Genomic DNA, 22,488 nt, shown 5'->3' with positions numbered 1-22,488 from the left:
AGATTAGACACCCCAGCTTATTTCACCTAAAGATTAGACACCCCAGCTTATTTCACCTAAAGATTAGACACCCTAGCTTATTTCACCTAAAGATTAGACACCCCAGCTTATTTCACCTAAAGATTAGATACCCCAGCTTATTTCATCTACAGATTAGACACGCCAGCTTATTTCATCTACAGATTAGACACATCCAGCTTATTTCACCTACTAAAGATTAACTATCCTAAAACTAACCTAACCAAACCTAACTCCCCTCCAGGTAGTGCAAGAGTCTTCAGGTGAAATAAATTGGGGTGTCTTATAGTCTTCAGGTGAAATAAATTGGGGTGTCTTATAGTCTTCAGGTGGTCCTAAGTGTAGTATCATTTATACACTATACACTGTGTATATAAATCAACTAAACTTGTCATATTGGATCCTTAATACAATGCCGCCATTACCCTGGGAAAAACAATATTTGCTTAACCCCAGAAGAAAGTACCAAAATATAAAAGTATAATTATCCTAGAAAAAAAGTTAGCCTAGGCAAAACAGATAATTAATTAACCTAAAACAAAAAATATATATAAAAGATAATTTCAGTTTGTTTATTACAGTTAAATCATATGTCGGTAAAATAACCACAGTAGCGGACCTGGTGTGTGTTGTGATAAAACTCTTTGTTCACATCGGCAGGATCAGGACGGAGACGCACAAGATCGAGGGTTACGGCAAGGAACTGTCTAATATCCTGGAGCAGGGGGCCTCAACCGCTGACGTCAAAGACCAGATTAATATGATCCTAAGAGAACAGTCATCGTCCAGCCCATCTCCTGAGCTCAGTACGACTTCCTCGACCCTTGACATCACCTACCCGACGTTCGATACGACACCACAACTCCTGACCACGACCCAGAGCTACCGGCGGACGACCCGTGGGACTCCTCTATCAACGGAGCCTTACTTCTCTGACGATGACGAGGAGCCTTCACTACCCAACCAGCGACGCTCCCCGACAAGATCCAGAGCCAAGACCCTTTCACAGGACGGCCTCGCGCCTTCCTCCACCCTTTCATCGAGTACGTCACAGGGGGTTGAAGAAGGATCCACGCCCGCCTTCCCTCTCAGTTTCGAGGATTTGGATGGACCCCTTCCCAAATCATTGCTCTCTCCGGGTAATGAGAAGCAGATCTTCGCCCCAGCCCCGGTCGCCACTCGCCCTCCCGCCATATTCCCGGACTCAGGTTGTTCCTTGTCTGTTTGTCTTGTACCACATGATGTCAGTAATCTCTCGAATTACGGTAATTTCAAATGTGTATGTCACGTGGTTCAGGAGGTGGAAATATAACAACGATATGAATGTTCACAGTCAATCTCAGCTTTGTGTCACTAAGTGGTTCTTTGGTGAGAGATCGACAAAGCCTTTCACTAACAAAAGTCTCGTTAGTCAGCGAATGTTAATAATAGACACTTTTCTTTACGGATAATTTTATGGTATATTTCAACCTTAACCTATTTATTGTTTTTAATATTAGCTTTAATAATCCTAACAATCGTTTTACTATTACTAACACTCGTTTCATTTCAGACTCTAGTGTATTCCAGCCCACTCCTTCCCCGGACCAGTTCGACAGCAGTTTCCTTCCTCCACCCACCTTCCCTATGTCGCATGATTCCGGGTACTCCACCAGGACACCTTCCGTCAACCACATAACGACCTCATCCCCTAACTATCTTTCACCCACGCGGACTTCAACCTTCCACACATTCTCCTCATCTGGGTACATGCCGACCAACAGCCGCCCCAACAGTCACTTCCAGGGCGGGCGACCTCTGACACGGCCCACTGGACGTCCCTCTCCCACTTCCCTCCCACTCTCCCTCACCATCCCCCTGACGGACTCGCTCTCAGATGAGGAGTACCAGGAGCTGCGGGACTACCTTAGGAGGATCCTGAGTAGTGGGAGGACACCGCTGGGAGACACCGTGTTGCAGAAATTGGATGTGAAGGACATGGTAGCCGCAGTGAACGGGGCCGCTTTTGGGTCGTTTGGTATGATGAGTGAGGACGGCGGGAAGGGTCTAGCTATGTTCCTTGATCGGAGTGTGATTGACGGTGGTGTGTTCAATGGTGATACCATTAACGGAGGAATCATCGGGAACAGTGGTGGTAATAGTGGTAAAGACCTCGACATTGGTTTTATAGACGGGGGATCTGTTGACGGTGGGGTCATAGGGGAAGAAGGACGTAACAGAGGCAAGACCTTCGGTGGCATCACCATCAATGGCGGGACCACTGATGTAGAAGACATTGATGATAGTGGACTGAATGGTGGCAAAAACCTTGAGGGTGATATTATTGATGGCGGCACAATAGATCTGGGGATCATCAACTTGGATGTTCTCAGTAGCAGTGAGCTGGAGCACGTCTTTCTTAATAGTGGTAAGAGTCTAAATCGTGCCCAAAACAGTGACTCTGTGAGCGGTGGCACCTCCAACAGTGACTCTGTGAACAGTGACAACACCAACAGTGACTTTGTGAACGATGGAACCTCCAACAGTGACTCTGTGAACAGTGGCACCTTTGACAATGAAGCAGTTTCTGGGAGAAACCTTGGGTCAGATGACACCAGCACGAATGACTTTTCCCAGCCTCGGGTTAACAACCAGTGGCCCAACACCGCTCGAGAACCTTCCTTGATCGATCAGCTGATCAGGCTTCACAAGCCCAACTACCCGCAGGACCTTGATCAACAGAACCCTTTCGACAGAATCGCCAATACTGCCACTGGAGAAAATAGGACACCTGAGGCCATTCACTACATCCCGTCCCCCGATCTATCCACAGACAGACCCACTCAAGGCGACCACATCCTCTCCACGTCTTCCCTCAATAATTTCAACCCAATAAGAAAAATACCCGGCAGTATTAACCAGGGAAGTAACAACCGTGCCACGCCATCCAGGAAAATTAATGGCAATACTAATACTGGTGACAATGATGCTTCCAATACGTCGGACCAAACTGATATCGACATTAGGGACAATTTTGACGGTAGTGGCCAAGGTGGTAATAACCTTTTCTTCCAGGATGGCTTTCTTCCCTCAACGTCATCTCAAAAGGATTTAAATTCAGCACAAGACTCTGGTAATGGTGGCCAAGATGACAACACCCCGTCTCAGGTTGATGGTGCTTCAGGGAAAACCTTTGATAATTACAATCAAGGTGACAACTCTCCTGCAACATCGTCCCAGGGTGATGCCAACTCTGGGAAAGCTATTACTAGCGATGTTGATCAAGACAACACATCTGATGCATCGCCACGAACTATTGACAGACCAAGAGCACCCCCTCGCGACGCCTCTATTCAAGGTAAATCTGCTTCTTCGACGTCGTTTCAGAATGATAACAACACGGCACAGAACATCAGTAACAACCCCAGCCAAGACAACAACAACGTACTTGATACATCGTCTGGCAGGACACTCACGACCAGCCCGGACGTCACTGTAGCTGTAGATCCCACGTCTCCTGCACTACAGCCGGACATTAACACACGTAGAGGAACACCTCGTAGGACTCGCCCACCTTCCATCAACCTGGTGAGGCAGATCAATTCAAACCAAGACATCACGTCCAACTTACAAGCGCGACCAGTAGCAGTGTCGTCACTGTCTCCCAACCGCTCACCTGTGTTTATCAACTCTACCGTGTACGTCACCACCACTGCCCTCCCTAAGGTGTTCGGCTTCTTGAACCATCGCCCACGTATACACCGACAACAAGGGGCTACAAATCATCCATTTCCACCGCCTATACCGAGAAACCTTCCAGCATCTCCCCCACACGGAGGCCAGGAACATCAAACGGATCACGACGAAGATCAAACCAGTGTAGTGATCAGCCGGGAGGGCCACGACCTAGCCATCACCACCGACAGCGTCCACACCGGCCAAGAGGGGGGCATAGGATTGTTCAGTCTGGGAAATAGTGGCCACCTGCCTCTCTCGACGTCCTCACCTGGCCAGTCAACGTATGCCACACTGGGGCCTGAGGTAACGACAGTTGGGCCCGCGTCCTCTCACAGTCCTGATCCATCACAACCACTCCATGCTGCTGCGCCTCATGGGTCATCCCTACCACCAATACACATTTCAACATTTCCACCTCCCCATATTTCAGCGTCACCTCCACCCCATGGTCAAGTATCATTCAGTTCTCATATTACAACCTCACAGCCACTTTATATTACAACCCCAGCACCTGCCCACGGGTCTAACCTGGCCCCGCCCCACGGCTCAACAACACCGTCGTTTCATCCTTTCGGCTCCACGCCAGGATCTCTACACTTTCCCCCACACGAGTTGCTTCACATTCCTGCCGGCGGTCCGCTAGCTCAAGGTGCCTTTCCAGGTCCTCCTCACAGGTTTAATATAGGTCCCCAACACCCACCCACCCACGCCCCTCAGTTCGATCTCTCACACAGCAACTCGCCGGAGAACATCCCACCAGTCCTGCACCACGGCCCGCCCCTCATACCTCAGCACAACACCCTCAGTTTCTCTCCCGGACGCCTCTCCTACCAGCAGGTCAAATTCCACAATCACCAAGTACAGCACCGGGCAGGCAGAGACACCACCGACGTGCACACCTTCGTCAGTGGAAGTAACAGCCGCCGCCGGTGAAAGAACCTCCTGGTGGTACTGGCGTGTAAACAAACTGCAATAACTTATCCCCCCCCCCTTGTGTTTAGATTTAACGGTTTACCGCCTTTATGCACTGTGAGGCAAGGCAGTAGTACTTATATTTATGATGTACAGTAGTGTGGTAGTGTGTTTTGAAGTCACTTATGTAGATACAGTGTAGCCTCGAAGGATGCACTATACTCAACTCTCAATAGAATTCAAACTTTAAGGGGTCATATCAGAGGTTCAAAAGTGACATGATAAACACACACACACACACACACACACACACACACACACACACACACACACACACACACATACACACACACACACACACACACACTAACGTCCCAACTCTGAGCCACTGATATGACTCCCTTAATAAAAAGAGTTCTACATCAGGACTAACAGGGTAAATAACAACAAAGGCGTGAAGAATAACGTTTCTTCCGCTAGATTATTTAGTAAATATTTAAAAGTAGTTGTCTCCATTTTTTTACGACTCAATCTTAAATTTAACTCAAGAGGTTGAAAATAAAGGTTTAAATTGAAATGGCGTAATGGAGGAGTGGCGTAAAGGTTAATCTACAGTAGCAGCCGATGCAACCCTAGACAAAATATAGCTTCTAAAATGTGTATGTATGTGTGTGTGTGTGTGTGTGTCTCAAAGTTGGTTGGCAATAGCTACTTTTCTTGGGCTGAAAAACGACACAAAAAAGAATTATGATATAGTGAGGGGGAGGCCAAGGCGTGTAGGCTACTGATGTAGGTCCTCCTAACATTACTCGCGATATTCTGGCCATTATGCATCTCCTATACTTATTCTTCGTTCTGATTCTCAAAACTTACCCTACCATAAAAATATTCCTCGTTTCTAAAGATGTAAGAATGCAGCTAACCGATTAATTATACAAAACACGATAACATTAAAAACTATCGTCGAAATTACACTGAGACTCAACCGTAACCAAATACGTTAGCATTAGTAATGAGACAGTTAACGTACGGTATCCCTAAAAGTTAAAGTTTTCGATGATTTTATTTTCTGTTACGTGAAGCTATTTATTTAAGTATATTTTTAATGCTACCTTTGAACGTCTTTTTTTTGTGTTTTAACTAAAGTCAACCATTTAAGTAATCTTACATTTTCAAATACGATGATCTTTATGAATGGCAAAAATTTCAGAAGTTACAGATATTCCAAAAACCCTCCGAATAGCTATAAACCTCTTGAATTGGCGTCCTGTAAATATTTCTATCACTTATTAAACATGGCAGCTATTCTTGTGTTGATACCGGCAACTGGTCACGTTATTGTACAGCAGCAGGACATCATACAAGCATTACGTACAGTTGCCACCATTTATAACTACTACAGTGACTGGCATGTTTGACAAGATGTGGCACCACTGTTTGTTTACATCGTATTAACACTGACAGAAAGGGCAGAATTACCCTCACTATAGTAACCAGACCACGAGTGTTAAATAAGCAGTCTCCCTTCTCTCTGTGAATGCGTGTATTTCCTGCATGGTTATAGTTTTAATAATTATAAATTACCAAGTAGAACGTCATTGTTGTCTGGTGGGCGGTGGTGCCACATCTTATAAAACACGCGCGCCACTGGACCCGTTATAAATGGAGGCAACTGTACCTCTCCCGGGATCGGCAGTTAGCTGTTCCAAGCAGTTAATTTTCAGATTCCGCGGTGAAAGTTAAGTGAAAGTTGCCTTCATCTCCCTTATCATTAACCACACCTTCCACCTCTAACCACCACCCTTCCCCGTCTTTCGTCTCTCCCCTTCCCTCGCAAATTGGAAAATAATTCAATTAGATTACATTTACCTGCCATTAAACTCCGGGGAAAAAATCTTTACACGACAATTACGGTAAATATTTGGAAAACAAAAGATAAAAATCACCTTAGGGGGGTCTGGCTGTCCGGGTGAAGACGGTAACCTCATAGCTCCTGCAAAATAATAATAATAATAATAATAATAATAATAATAATAATAATAATAATAATAATAATAATAATAATAATAATAATAATAAGAGTTAACACCGTGTAGAACGCAAGTGTGTGAGTGTTTTTGAGTGCGCCTTTTAAGTGACTTGTCTTTCAGTGTGTTCTTTAAGTGCTTCCAAGCGAGTCCGACGAGTGTGTCTGAGACCAGTATGTCTGTGTTCAATTTGAGTGTGTTACCATGATTACAGGTTAATTCACAATTGTGGGTAATCTATTAAATTTATCAATCTTAATTTCAGATATAAAATTAATTCACAATTGCAATGTCACTCGATGTACAGGTATTAATCTTACTTGTAGAGGCAGGTAAAAAATAATATTCACAATGGTAATAATCTATTCAATTCTCGACTTAAAAACACAAATAAAATATAATAAAATAATTAAACCTATTTTTTTTTTTTTTTACTGTGAAGCGAACGGAAAGTTGAACTATCATAAAAATAACATATTTATAAAGTACTACACTGTATATATAAAACCCTTACAACAGTTCGTTAAGGAATTTTGAGAACATTTAGAATATGTTATCAAAAGAAATCAAGAGTTAAAATGTGAAATAAACAGTGAACAAAGGTAACTTACCTTCTTTCAACCGCCTGATACGCCTGGAACATATTTCCCGCAGTTTTTGCTGAAAAAGTTATAAAATTTGGTAGTGAAACTTTTAAAATTACAGGTATTTATATACCTAAATCATCTATTTAAATCAGAGGATAACGTTACACGACAATCGGGGTTACCCACAATACCCTACCTAACCTGAACTTAACCACGAGGACGATAAACTTGTCAAGTTACTGGACATGCAAAAATCAATAACTTAAAATATTTCAAACAAGTTCTTAATGTCACTAGGTTCGTACTTTGAAATATTTTTACGTTAAATATTCCACTAACTAGGGAGATACGTGAACACATCTTAATGGATTATGTTCAGCTTGGATGCAAAGAACTGAGACTCTACCATAACTAGCCGTGTTCTCCCCGTCCCAGTTCAGTAGTACAGATTTAACGTGGGAATCTTTGAGTCTAAAGCCTAGTCTCACTCTGGTTCTTGTCGCTCCGTGGAAGGTGGGAAATGTCGTTGGTTACAAGATAAACTTTCTATCTAATCTAAAACGAACAAAATTAGGAAACTACATACTTGCCACATTACTAAATTATGTGGTTTAATGAACAACACTAGTCTTTGAAGCGTAACATTGAGTAAGCCGCGATGTTTATGTGTTACTCTAGTAAATAAACACCTGTAATAACACACATGTCTAACTCTATTCTGTGGTAAAGTGTATAGCTGTCCTGAGTCCATGTGTGCATTCGACTGTGTATGTGCATATGCATGTGTGTGTGTGTGTGTGTGCGTGTACCTGGCAACTTTCCCACACCCACCAGAACAGCTGCTATAACTTTCCTGTTATGTTGTTATAATGTATTAAAACAACTATTACAATTAAAAAAAATACATTGGAAAAATAAATGCAATGTTTTTACTACTAGCAACTGAACATAACAAAATATCTAATAAAGAAGTATAAATTATATAAAAGTGCTTATCATACCTATTACAACAAGGAAAGGGCTTTTGGTCATGTAGATAACAAATGTGTACTGTATATATCCGCCATAATCAAATTTTTATGAGTGTTCTGCATGAGCTTCAAGTGAAAGTAGATTATGTACAATGTAACACAGCAGATGTTTTGTATATATATTTGTCCTAGATTAGTGGTAACTATCTTGGTAATTATATTACTTTCTACTGCACTGTACAACTGGTAGGGCTGAATTAACGATAGTAGTCAATAAAATAACACTGATAAACTTATTTATTCTTACCCTTCATATTTAACTAAACAATGACGTCATTCATTGATTACGTCACTCGAAAACACATTTAATATGAACAAATATTACAAAAAAAATCAATGAATGAGAAAATCGAAACTGTGTTTCTGGGGGTACTGGACCCAAGGAGCTTTAAATCTCCTTGACTGGACCAAGGTACTGTGCATGTGACGTCACCAAACTTCCGGTCCTTCAAATTAAACAAACTATTCAATATGTTTAGGGGGAGGCAGGGAACTAAGTAAGATTACATAACCAGGCATTAATGCTTTTTATCCAATAATTGAGTGTGGTAACCGAGGCAGGAGAACCAAAGATGTTTTCCTCTTTCAACTGCCAGTCATAATCACTACCCAAGGAGAGCGAACAAGAAAATTATCAGGAATAAACGACATATATATGGCTAGCCCGCATCATCTGTTCTGGTGTTGAGCCACGCTGTTATCCATATAATAATACATCCTTGTGTTCTGGTCACGTTACCAAATGCATGGAACAGTGTGGTGTTTATATAAGCCATTGTGTACTATTTGTGAGTTTTATGTGACCTTTCAAGGAATTATGATTAAAATTATTTATGCAATCTTCCACATATTACATATACTTGTCCAGTGCACTTTCAAGAGTTGGAGTCCAGTGATTCTGACGTTTATAAAGTCGTGTTGCATGTCACTGAGCAGGTAGACATCTCATTAAAGTCATCATCCACGATACGATGCCTGACAATGAAGTCCATATTCCTAAGAGCGCTACAAGTCCCTTTTCCTTCCTAGCATAGCTCTCATATCTAGCTGTCGTAATTCCTTTAATATAAGAGACTTATATCAGAATAAGAAAAAAATACAAACACAAAGGTAAGCCTTTTCCAAAGCAAATTTTTGGATTTACATTAGTTTGTGGCATTTCTTACCAAAGAAAATATGTAGAACCAAAATGTTTGTGGGTAACTACTTTATTCTTACACCATCCCCAGAGATACGTTATTTGTGGCGGTGATATCATTAAATTAATTTCCTAGGATATATACTGGTATGAAAATTATTGAAAATTAATATAAATTATCATACTTCTGATAAAGCACATGATTATAAAAATTAATAACTTATCCTGGGGTGAAATGATTTAGTGTTTGCCATTGTTTGCATTTTTGCACGTCTGTAGTAAATTCTGAATCAAGGTGATTCTGTATGATGACCTTACAGAACGTCTATCTACCTACGTAGATAAACGTAATTAATGGATGGTTGCTAGAGGTCACAGGTTCAAGTTAAAGAAGCTGTCAGTACAAGAAAAACTGTTAGAGCTAACTTCCTAGAAGTAACAGCTGTGAACCCTTGGAATAACCTTCCAGAAAATGCTGTGATAGAACTGAGTGTGAACTCTGCTCGTCTAAACTTGGCCAACACTGGCACAAGATCATTTACATTCAAGAGTCAGTATATATTTACGAGTATATAAACTCTTGGAACAATCTGCCCGAGTGCTGTGACGGCATCAAGTGTGAGCTCTTTCAAGACCAAACTTGACGAACACTGGAGCAGATTCAGATACATTCAGGAGCCAGTGCATGCCCAGTACTTGCCAAGTGCGTAACAGAGACGAGACCGACCGCCCAAGCGGCTAACAAGCTGATCAGTGAAGAAAAGGATACTGTAAAGTAAAGTAGTACTTTTCAACTAACCCAAAGAAACCTACTTAACCTAATCTAACTTCCTTACGGTAATTTCTGAGAACAGCACTCTCACCAGAAGGAATTTCGTTCATTTTTCCACAGATGTTCTTATCATTATACTGTAGTAAATATTTTAAAAGAGGCTAAATTTTTTATCTTAATTATAAGTTTATAATTTTGTTTTGTTTTTCTCAATCTACGATCATAAATCACCTGTAGTGGGCAGGGCATGAAGGATGAGGGAAATTGCAAGGTACAACACGGTGAAAAACTGATCACATGACACTAAAATTATGTCTCTACGTGCTTTGTACGTGAAGAAAATAATTCTTTAGAGAATATTCCCCGAAGAAATCTGGTCTCCGTGCGTCATCTGTTGGTTTACACAGACCGGCCGGGCCGAATGTTCTCTCCCGTCCACAGTAAAACGTCAGACTTAACCAACACTGGAGCAGGTTCAGGTACATTCAGGAGCTGGTACATGCCCAGTACTTTCCAACAGTACGAAACAGAGACGTAACCGATCGCCTTAGCGGCTAACGAGCCGATCAGTGATGAAGAGGACAAAAGTAAAGTAAAAAGTAAAAGTACCCGATATCAAAACAAGTAAACTTATCACCGTCGTCAGTAAGAACTCACACAAACGACGATCTTCGTAACTCGTTAAACAACTACATTTTAGTAATGTCTTTGGAATATTTTTTCTTCCTAAGTTCTCCCTGAGAGCTATGCAAATGTAGATCGTATATTACAGCCCAACGAACGCAAGTGTTTACAATAAACAAATTGAATTATAAATGAAGCACCAAAGTAAACTAACCTTCTTCTTAAACAAATGTATACTCTTCATTGTTATAAATGCTGTACTTATGCTGATACGTTAAATTTTCTACAGTTGCTTATCACACCCGTTCCCTTCGGATCTTGGAGCAGTACTGAGAAATTTGAGAATCTCAGTTGAGGACTTGAGATCACAGATGGCACTGGCAGTCCTGTCCTGGTGGAGCAGTGATGGTCATATATGGGACTGGTAAACGCGGTTATGCTGTCAAATTTTTAGAAGCGGTTTCAGCGACTAAGGCTATACCACAACTTCACATTCTCTACAGCTCACTTATTCTCTATTAACTCACTTACTGGTAGGAAAACCAACATTATCAACATTGTTACTCCATTTAAAGCACAATGGTTTGAACATGTCCAAAAATGCAACCCTTTATATCGCCAGTAGACAAAGTTTCAAAATTTTCGGGGAACATGACCCTCAGTTATCATATACTGTATTATTATTCGTGTTATTCGTCATATACATAACCAAAGGTCATTAATAGAACCAAAGAACATGAAAAGAAAGACGATGGTGGAATTTTTAGATGAATTAAGAGGTTTGGAAACATCCACGATCGTCTTACAGCAATCCCGTGGCCATAATATTAACATAAGAATGTAAAGCCTTCACTGTGCATTCCTCCCCTTACATAATAGGGTCATTAGCAGCCCTGAGAAAGAGGGAGAGAGAAAGGGCATCCATTGACGATAAAAGAAACTTTATAATCTATTTGCATAAGATCATTAACTTAGGTTTGGTAAGAGCCCATTTCTGTACTGTATCATTTATTTAACAGTCTTAAGGTGCCAGTACTCTTTATGTCGGTATATTTCACTACCTCTGAGTTGATTCACAAATACATGCTATTACCCAGTTACTCGGCTATCCTAGTTATGTTAGAATCAACGGTCAGTGGAGGCATAAAAAAGGTGGCTGACCTCGGAGTATTACTGTGGGAGGCCCAGGTGGGGAAAAGATCGTAAGAGTGAGGTTAGTTAGCAGTAGTATTTCTTAGTTATCTTTTTGTTATTCATTATGCATTCCTTGGTATATATTTTATGATAGTACATATATTTTTATTTGCTGGACTATATTTCCAGGATTACATCCCACTTGGACGATTGCCTATTTTATATGATTTAATGTAACCTAACCTAACCATTAAATTCATTTACCGGAATTGGTAAAAATCACATAAAACAGATGATCGTGCAAGTGGGATGACACCATTCCCAGTCACCAACATTATGTTATTGGACTACAGTACCTGTATATTAGTTTTGTGTGCATCCCAGCATCAGAGAACGGTTGCATTAGAATGCTAACTTGCCCACCTGGGCACAGGTCACAGACCCATATTGGGACCTGGGGGCTGAGATTTTTTTTTTTTACCATATATAAATACAGAAATAGAAAACAAATAAAACAGATCAAGAGTGAGAAACGATATACAGTGTACTGTACAGTATACATTGTGGTGTCAAAGTAAGAGAAACAATTGAGACCCTGCAATTGTGTAAATGAGGCAGAAAGTCAGATCAGCAACCTGGGACTTGGTCACAATTTTTGTGATGCCATATAGCAGCAGGGTCTACCATTAAACAATACATTATGCTTCCAATATTTTCTCAGGCTGTAGTACCTCCCTGTTTGATAGCTGCCTACTACCTACAATATCAAAATATTTCATATAGTACAGGTATGTTATACTGTACATTATTTGTATTATAACTAATGAAATATAAACTATATCAAGAATGTTTTATACAATTAATAATAAGTATTTCAGCTGTGCCTGTTGCCTCTACCCCACTCTTTGTTTGCTGTGAAGTTTACATTATAATCCTCTGTACTTTTGGGTCTGTGTCATGGATGATTAAACCGAGGTTATGTAGTTCATGATAGATTAGGCTAAATTAGGGTTTATTCTTGGGGTATGAAACAAGTTTTCTTAGGTGGCTGGTTAACCAGGACCCTCGTTCTGAACTGTTAGAATTAAATTATACAGTATCAAAAGTCAAACACTTATATATACTAGATATAAATAAATATATAGATAACCTACATAAAGAAATGTAGGTAAACAAAGACAGAAAAGGGATGCAGTACATAGATTGATACTGTACTCATAAGATAGATAAACAGATCTTCATTCAATAAAACTTGGCTTTCTGTATAAGTTTACATTGTTTCAGCTTGTAACATATATTGCAGGCATACAGTGTACATAGATTGTATGGGTACACAGTGCATGTATATAGTGTACAGAGACAGTGCAGGTATACATAGTGTATACTGTATAGTGTGTGCATAATCTTCCCCATTCCCGGATGGTTGGAACATCCTCAGCCTACACAGCAAACCATATCATGACCCAACACAGACGAATGCTACTAAAACATAACATGCACTACAAGGTCAAAGTGAGTGTTCAACATGATATACACCATTTATTGGTATAACATGATGTTCATGGCAATAATTTTGTACATTTATTATAAGTTTTGCATTCAATATACAGGGCACTGTAGTACAGTATTAGAAAATATTAAAATGAATAAATTTTATGCACTGCAAGTTTTTTATCAGTTTGAACCCAGCACCCAAAGGTGAAATTTTTTGTACATTGATTTACCTGTGTAGATTATAAATTCTGATTTATATATATATATATATATATATATATATATATATATATATATATATATATATATATATATATATATATATATATATATATATATATATATATATATATATATATATATATATAGTTAGTTAGGTGTGTGGTGCTTTCTAACTTCAGTATATTTATAATCCTTTCTTGTTTCCTCTATCACTTATTGTTGCAGGTTAACCAACATGATGCAGTACTTGTGCAGGAAATTGTAAGATATTCTTATGAACTTCACAAAAAGAAGAAACATAACACAAACAAGCCACAAATGTCCTTCATACTTTATTTGAGATTTCTTTACATTGATTCATACTAGAAAAGATGTTTCTACAATAAAATACAAATATTATTATACACTGTACAAGGGGCAGCCTCAGGTCGGGGTATTGTGGCACGCGCCAGGGTCATTCGGGAACAGTTCCCCCACACTCTAGCAAGGCCCTGCATGTTGTGTTGTGTATGATACAAACAACAAGGTTTCTACTCTAATTTGACAACTGAATTGCAGTCTTACAGAGAGGGCAAGTATAAGGCAAGATGAGAAAGAACTAGTTGGGAACAGACAACTGTAATTATATGTGGGAGAGAGACAATGAAATTATTTACCAAAAATAGTAAAAGTGAACTCCACAAAGACATCAATTCATTTATTAAAAATGGATTAAATGACAAGGGCTTGTTGCTGAGTGTGGGTGATCAGTCCTCACACTTATCTAGTCCTGAGTAACAGAGCATCTCATCCTCACCTCCTGGCCACCACACAGGAGCCAGGCCACGCAGCAGGTCACCAGGATAAAATATCTACTATGATAAATAATATAATACCAACCACAAAAGTCATTACAAAAATAAACAAACACATCTGAGATACATAAAAAAATCTCTAAGGAAATCGACCTCTTTTTTTTTTTAGCCACACTGTACAAGACTGATCACTGCACACACTCGTAGTGCTCTAGCCATACACATTCCCTATACATCAACATATATACACACACGTTAGCGAAGTAGTTCACAGGTCGCAACATTCTCAACTCATGCTATGGATCCGAAAATATGTTATTTTTACAATAATTTGACGACAACGCACAATATTACACATACAGTATAAACAAACTATCATTCACACGTCACAAACCACAGCACACAAACCTCCTGACACACACATACCACATACTGCTCCTAATTATGCAGGAAGACAACCTGGTGGTACGAACACCAGGGAGGGACAACAGCTCTGGTGTCTACATGACACAAACTAAAGATGCATCATGTCTTCACACTTTGCTTGAGACTTCACATTACTGCACTGTACTTAAAAGTTATAAACCACATTTAAAATTTTCAGGTCTTTTATTTTGTATAATACTAATGGCCCTCTTGAGTAGTTCTGTGTTGATATGAGAGAGGCGAATTTCTATTAGTTTACAGATCACAGCTGTGCCTGCCTTCTGCAGTAGCAGCTGGATACCACCAATACCTCTCAAGTTTGAATGAACAGGAGCCAGACTTTGGTATGTGTGTGTGTGTGGGAGGTGTTGGTCAGGGCTGGGAATGTGTCTTCTGGTTGGTGGTGCCCCCAGCGACGCTACCACCACACCCCCGACTATGGTCCTAGGCCGCCCACGCCTGACTGTACACGCCCACATGCCCCTGGGCTACTCCTGAGGGAGGCCCTGATGGGCAGGAGCTGAGGAAGGGGAGAACTGCTCGACTCATCTCCAGGCCTTAGACACAAAAATAAATCCATTCCTGAGGTGGATCATAATTTTGGAACAAAACTGGAACATTACTGACTGGCCTGAGATGAGCTACACAAGACAGCTATTCTCCTCTTACAGTAGTGAGGTATAAATTGATAACAGATTTTGTGTGGGTGAGTCACACTGCGAACCACATCTGGAAGTGTTGCGACGGAGAGGCTTGGCGGGAACCCTCGACAACTTAGCCAAAGAATAAATTTTCTGTCATCTAAATCTAAAATCTGCAGATGTCGAGGAGTGTCCAGCAGCTTACTCAGCCACAGGTGTTGGAGACAGGTGACTCACCACACACTCACTCCACACCTACTCACTAGCGGACATGTGTAAACACACGCTCATCGTCACTGCTTCACTTCAGCACTTGTGGCAGTAAAAAATAACACTTTGTCACTTCCTCTCTAGACACTTTGTAACACTGTCCATATCAGGTGGGTGTCGAGGAAGTCTTTGTTTTCCAGGAGGTGACAAGAGGCAGTTTACACCACTGGGGTGAGTGATGTCATCCAACTCAGGTATATGAGAACTTCACTTCCATAAATAAGAATTTTTATACAACGAGCATCTTATGGGAGCAAAGAAGCAGGTACTTCACTGAACACCTTCCACAAATACTGACCATCTATAATAAAAAAAAAATACAATTGTAGTTGTTGCCTGTATCAAGTAAAACAAAGTGAGAGGCAATAACAAATTCCCAAGTAAAAAACATGAGGTAAAAACACAGAGGTTTGTCTTGAAAGTCACACTTTGTAGTATTATACATTAAGACACATGAGGCGTTGCGTGAGAGGAAATATTGAATATTTTTCTTAATACTGTTTACGACATGCGCCTCCTTGTTGAACGGGACATGGGAATCATCTAATTGGCAGTTAAATGTGTACTTCCGAGGAGGCTGCTTGATCCCTGCACGGTGGTAATGAAAATGAAACCAATCATTGGTTTAGCATCACTTGGGGGAATGAGAAGGTCATGTTTACAATATTCTGAGGGTGTCTAGCACGTGGCAGGAATTTACTGGGAATATGTGTAGAGAGAGAAGGATATGTGTGCTGGATTGACGTGTCTCGGACAGTCTTGCAAACTGAACCGTCAAGATGAAACACACACGCCCGCACAGCACACAATGTATCAGCTGTGGGGGTGCTGGGGAGCATGGAGGTTCATTGCAAGTCTCCAGGGGGTTGAAGATGCCGGATCAGGAGGTAGTTGAAGCTGCAGGTGTCCGTCTGTGTGAGCGTGTCGACTCCAGTCTGAAGGAGCTCCGAGTCTCGGTTACTTGAAGGTGATGATAGGTGAGGTGGTAGATGTTCACATCCCCCAAGAAGGCGCTGGCAAGGGACAGAAGCAGTTTCTTTGACGAGTAGAGTAACTGAGTTGGGTTCGACTTGTTTGATTTTGGCTTGGGCTTCCCGCTGGAGGGCCCGGTAGCACCATACGGACGAGGCGGACGCACACCTGGGGAGAGAAGCTCAGGTAAGAGACACAACTCCAAACATGATTACCATGATACTGTACAGGAATAATTCTTATTATCAGATATTCACTCCAGGAAGAAAGAGTGATTTGCTGTATCTAGCATAAAGTGTTACACTCTAACTAACTACTGTAGTGTAATGTGTAATTTTGTTGACAGCGATCACATCAATGTACAAATATAACCTAACAACAATGGAGCTTCAGAAATAAAATTACAGTACATAATAAACAGATGTACCCATTTATATCAAACACTGTATACTGAACTAATAACTCAAAGTTTATCAGAGCTGGTTAAGAGGATCGCATGTGAATTATTACTATATAAAGACACCAGACTGTGATCTTCAAGAGGTTACTCATATATCCTAATTGTTTTGCCTCCTGAATATATTATTTTAAAGCAACTATTAACCCGAGAATGGATAAATCCCTTTATTCTCCCAATGTAAAATTCATATGACAAGTGCTCCAAATACTGTACAATACCATTTTTTTTACTTTTAATGATACACAAAAACCACTTTATATACCGGTATATACTGTACCCCTTCCTCCCACGCCATGAATCACCAAATACTGTACTACAAAGACATTCATATATCATAGACCATCAGTTCATTGTAATTTTATTTAGATGAGAATTTATACCCGGCAATATTTTTTGTTAAGAGAAAGATCCACACACAGACAACATGGCGACACCTGAACGTTTCCTATAACACAGTTTCATGGCATCAAGATGAGTGTTAGTGGTGAGGTGGTGGCAGCCCGTGTAAGGGGGAACCTCATCACACCACTATCACCACCGTACTCACACCACACCAACAAACGTAACTACTTCATTCATCACTACATCCTTCATAATCGATCATCATCATAACTACTACACTGACCATCACCACCATACTCATCACACCATTAACACAATGCACCACACTGTTCCCCAACACACACACACCACCATCCACCACACACACCACCATCATCCACCACGCCATACCACCACACAACACAATACTCCCCACAATACCATCTACACCACCATACCACCTCACACCACATCGTATCACCACCCACACCTCTCCACACACACACACATCACCAGCCTACACACCATCACCCACCACACCACCACCCCTCACACCACACCATCCATACACTACATCACCATCCTGCACCACAGTAACCCCACACCAGCACCCACCACACTACCACCCACCACAACACACCACAGCACCATCCACACACCACCCCACACCACCACACCACACCACCACCCACCACACCACACCACCAGCACCCAACAGAGGCTGATACGCTCAAGCTACTAAGACATAAATCACAACTTTTGAGTCTGTGCATCATCAATTATGGGAAACATCAAAGCGTTTACCTCAGGCCCGCCACCTCACCTCTCCTCCCTCCTCCTTCACAATCCAACCAGATTAAACGCTTCGACTCTTAAAGTTGTTGGAATTGATGAGGGATCTCCTCCACGCTCGATATAGCCCCCAAAACACGCCCAAAAAATGGCGAGTTAAGCGCACCACCCGGGAGAGCAAAGGACCATAGCTTGAAACATCTCATAATGCGAAACTGACTATAATCTGGCGTCCCTGGTGGCGAGGCAGCCTCTTGACCCTTTGCCAGGGCGACGCGAGGCTCATTCTGGCGGGCGTGGGATGCGACTGTCTGCCCCCCTTCTCCCGCGCCCACCATTACAAATAGAGTCGGGAGGGAGCACACGACACTCGCCCTTATCCCACATAATAAGGCAACCCGGGACGCACGGGAGAAGGTTACGCCCCTCTGGCCTCCCAGCGGGTCTCCCGTTTAGATAGCAGAAAACCGCGAGCGGAGACATTCCGCAGATTACGCCTAGCTAGGGTTATCATCCTGGCACTCGTCTCCGCTACCCGTAGGGGTCCCTGGGGATCCTAGAACGTCCTGGACGCCCCTGCAGTGCCCCTGAGCCTGAGGTACCTGGAGAAGGAGGGACTGCGGCTCGCAGATGGGGGAGTGAGACTGGGGTGCGGGTTGCGCCTCTATGCCATGCCACACACCTCCTGCTGGATTGAGACATCAACGTCAGCCCAGGTAAATACGCCCGACCCCGTTACACTGACGTCCGCACCCACCGCCCACTTGGCCCGAGCCCACACACGCCCACCCCGCCCGCCCCCAGGCTCACTACCTGCTACGGACCAGTTATTACTTTGGCCACGCCCACGCCACCTAGGGCGTGAGGGAAGGGGTCTTGTAGGCGGTGTACGAAGGAGATCTCAGCTGGTCATTGTGTATGTTGAAGTTGTACGCCAAGACTGTGGTGATGCCCGGACCCTACACACACACACACACACTCGCCCTCATACACGCTCACATTCATAGATACAAAGATACATGGAAATACAGGCGTGTATTTTCAGAGATACAGGATACTAGCAAGGTGAACGTAACCTCCAAGTACAAACTAATACAGTGATGCCTGTATGTTCAATGAACACACACACACACACACACACACACACACACACACACACACACCTACGAGGACCAAGACAGAGCGACACACTCGGGTGGCAGGTGGTGGAGGGGGTGAGAGGGAGGACAGGGCCACCAGCAGGAGGAGTCAGCCCCCTTCGTCGCCCACCCACACTCAGGTAAGTCACGGCCACAGGTGAGATGGTTCAGTCACGGTTGGGCCACGTCATAGAGACACCTCCAACACACTTATCACGTGACCCGTCAACTGTGATGGATGGCAGAGAAGAGCAGCAGCGCCACCATCAAAAGGTCGACCCGCAGCCTGTCTCTTTAAAGCTGTCTGCTCGTATTATCGTATCAAATGGCTGAATAAACTTGTTAAGAAAAGTATTAAAATGGAATAGGTGTCAGGGGGGGAATAGGTGTCAGGGAGGAATAGGTGTCAGAGGGGATGAGTACAGTGTTATGCCACAATAGAACACACAGGGATTTGTTTATTTTTATCAGTACACCCACATTGCCATCGACCAAGACGGGGGCCATTTTCAACACCTTCTGTGAACCTTAGACTGGGTTAGGTTAGGTCACTTTACTCTTGCTCTGTAATGTTCATACGACAAGTGTACCAAATAGGGTGCAGTGGCCACTGTGATGGGTGTAGTGGCCACTGTGACGGGTGTAGTGGCCACTGTGACGGGTGTAGTGGCCACTGTGACGGGTGTAGTGGCCACTGTGATGGGTGTAGTGGCCACTGTGATGAGTGTAGTGACCACTGTGATGGGTGTAGTGGCCACTGTGACGGGTGTAGTGGCCACTGTGACGGGTGCAGACATTCTCAGACGATACTTGAGACACCATCACCACCTCTTCTCTCTCTCTCTCTCTCTCTCCGTGTATAAATAATCTTAAAATGACTGCCTGAGTTAACCCGTCTTGTCGCGTCTGTTCACTCGAGTCTGTAAACATTATATTAGGACTCGTTTAATTAATCGAAACCCCCACCAGAGCAACTAACTCAAAAGGGATCACTTCTCCATGACTGCTCAAAGCTCTCCCCAGCCCAGCAGGTGTGCCAATAAGGTGTCCCGATTGAATACAAGAACAAAGTGTGGTTAGGTTAGGTTATCTGATCCCTCGTTTAAAACAATCGTCCCATGTGCCAGAACTAGACCTTACCCCCCCCCCTTCCTCATTACCCCACCTGTGTAATGTGTTTGGGGCTGCCCTGATAACCCCCCAAACATGTGTCATATGTGTTTTTTGGGGGTCAGCTTCAATAACTCAGCCTACCGGAACAAGTGTCTTACTGCAGTGGCTCTCAACATCCGCTAGCACCAGTGAGGGGGGCATCGCTATCGTCATCAACTTCGTCATCGTCGTCTCCAGGAGTCTGCTTGAGAGGACCCCCCTCAGAGAATTATCTAATTTAACACGGGGCGTCGTAATGACCAGTTTGGAAGACGGCTCGACCCACGAGGAGGCGGCGGCGAGATCAAAGTCCGGCGCCGTGATTGAATTCTTCACACAATCACCGCACAATAATGGCGCTCTGATGTAAAATTAGCGACGCCGGAGCTCCACTCATTGTAGCCTTTCTGACTCCAGCCTTGTCACTTTGGATTCGCTGATTTTCTTTCATATCGCGGGTTAATTCTTGACGGGGGAAGACCTGTGGACAAGTTGAGTCTATGTTACCTAGTTGGAAGGTGAGGGAAGGGAGGACTAGGGAGGGGAGGGATGGAGGGGGAAGGGTAGGGCTGGAGGGGAAAGGGGAGGATGGAAGGGAAGGTAAAGTTGAGGGGTTCACCTGAAGATTAAACACCCCCACCTCTAGTTTATTTCATCTGATGATTAAAACCCCTTAATGCTACCTAAGGGGGTTAGATTACGTTAAGGGAAGAGAGGTTAGATTAAGGTAGGGGAGGTTAGGTTAGGTTGGAGTTAATTTAGCTTTTGTTTGGTTATTAATAGTTAATCTTAAGCTGAAATAAGCTGTGGGTGTCTAATCTTCACGTGATCCGTTAGGTGTAGGGGGGGCGTTGCCATATGGGCGTGTAAAGGAGCAGACGGGCGTGTGCGTGACGGATAATGAGGGTGGGGGGAGGAGGAGGAGGAGGAGGGAGGAGGGGAGGAGGAGGAGTAGGGAGAGGAGGAGGCAAGGGAGGAGGAGGGAGGAAAGAGGAGGACGTCGTTTTTCATCTATGACGACAACAGGCCAGGGGAGGAGTAGGGAAGGGGGGGCTGGTCCTAATCACGTGACACTCGGTTCTGTGAATGAAGGGTCCCCTGACGACGCTACGTGGTCCTGGGTCTTTTAAAGGGCTGGGTGGGTGGGTGGGTAGGTAGGTAGGGAGACCACTGTGGGGGAGGGGCTGCGAGGTAAAGAGTTACTCACTGTGGAGGAAAGTTACTGACAGGCTTAGAAAGTTACTGACAGGCTTAGAAAGTTACTGGTAGGCTTAGAAAGTTATTGAAAGGTATAGAAAGTTACTAAAAGACATAGAAAGTTAATGAAAGGCATAGAAAGTTAATGAAAGGCATAGAAAGTTACTGACAGGCTTAGAAAGTTACTAAAGGTTACTGAAAGGCATAGAAAGTTACTGAAAGGCATAGAAAGTTACTGACAGGCTTAGAAATTCACTGATAGGCTTAGAAAATTACTGAAAGGCATAAAGCTAAAGAAAGGTATAGAAAGTTACTGAAAGTCATAAAGCTAAAAAAAAGTCATAGAAAGGAGAGACAGAAAGTTAAGGAAGCCAAGAGAGTTGATGAGATGCACAGAAAGTTGAGAGGCCAGGTATAAGGTGGCCAACAGAACGACCCCAAAGGTTCTCTTAGCGATTTGGCACGGAAGGTTAAAAACATGGAAACTCCTCCCGGCGTCCACGAGGCGAGGGGCGGGAAGGAGAGCTGAGAGGGCAAAGTATTCCTACCTTCTGTACTGTGACAACAAACACCCGAGACATACATACATCCCCCCCCCCTACACACACACACATCCCAATCACACAAACACATACACACTATTGTACA

General features: G+C 42.8%; 2 protein-coding genes across 2 annotated transcripts in view; one reads left to right on the top strand and one right to left on the bottom strand.

Annotated features, from left to right (window-relative positions):
- The window catches only part of LOC121859745 (dentin sialophosphoprotein-like), a 25,004-nt gene extending 16,480 nt beyond the window's left edge, over positions 1 to 8,524 (top strand). The window contains exons 3-4 of the mRNA XM_042356714.1: positions 679 to 1,226; positions 1,571 to 8,524. Of these exons, the coding sequence (XP_042212648.1) occupies positions 679 to 1,226; positions 1,571 to 4,668 (3,646 nt within the window). The 3' untranslated portion in view covers positions 4,669 to 8,524. The remainder of the gene's footprint in view (positions 1 to 678; positions 1,227 to 1,570) is intronic.
- Positions 8,525 to 13,992: 5,468 nt separating this feature from the next.
- The window catches only part of LOC121859739 (protein patched-like), a 124,987-nt gene continuing 116,491 nt past the window's right edge, over positions 13,993 to 22,488 (bottom strand). Inside the window, 1 exon segment of the mRNA XM_042356700.1 lies at positions 13,993 to 16,947. The gene's annotated coding sequence lies outside the window, so the exon portion shown is untranslated.

Source organism: Homarus americanus, unplaced genomic scaffold (assembly GCF_018991925.1).
Source record: "Homarus americanus isolate GMGI-L3 unplaced genomic scaffold, GMGI_Hamer_2.0 scaffold2224, whole genome shotgun sequence".
Classification (NCBI taxonomy): Eukaryota; Metazoa; Arthropoda; class Malacostraca; order Decapoda; family Nephropidae; genus Homarus; species Homarus americanus.
This window is presented reverse-complemented; position numbering and strand designations above follow the sequence as displayed.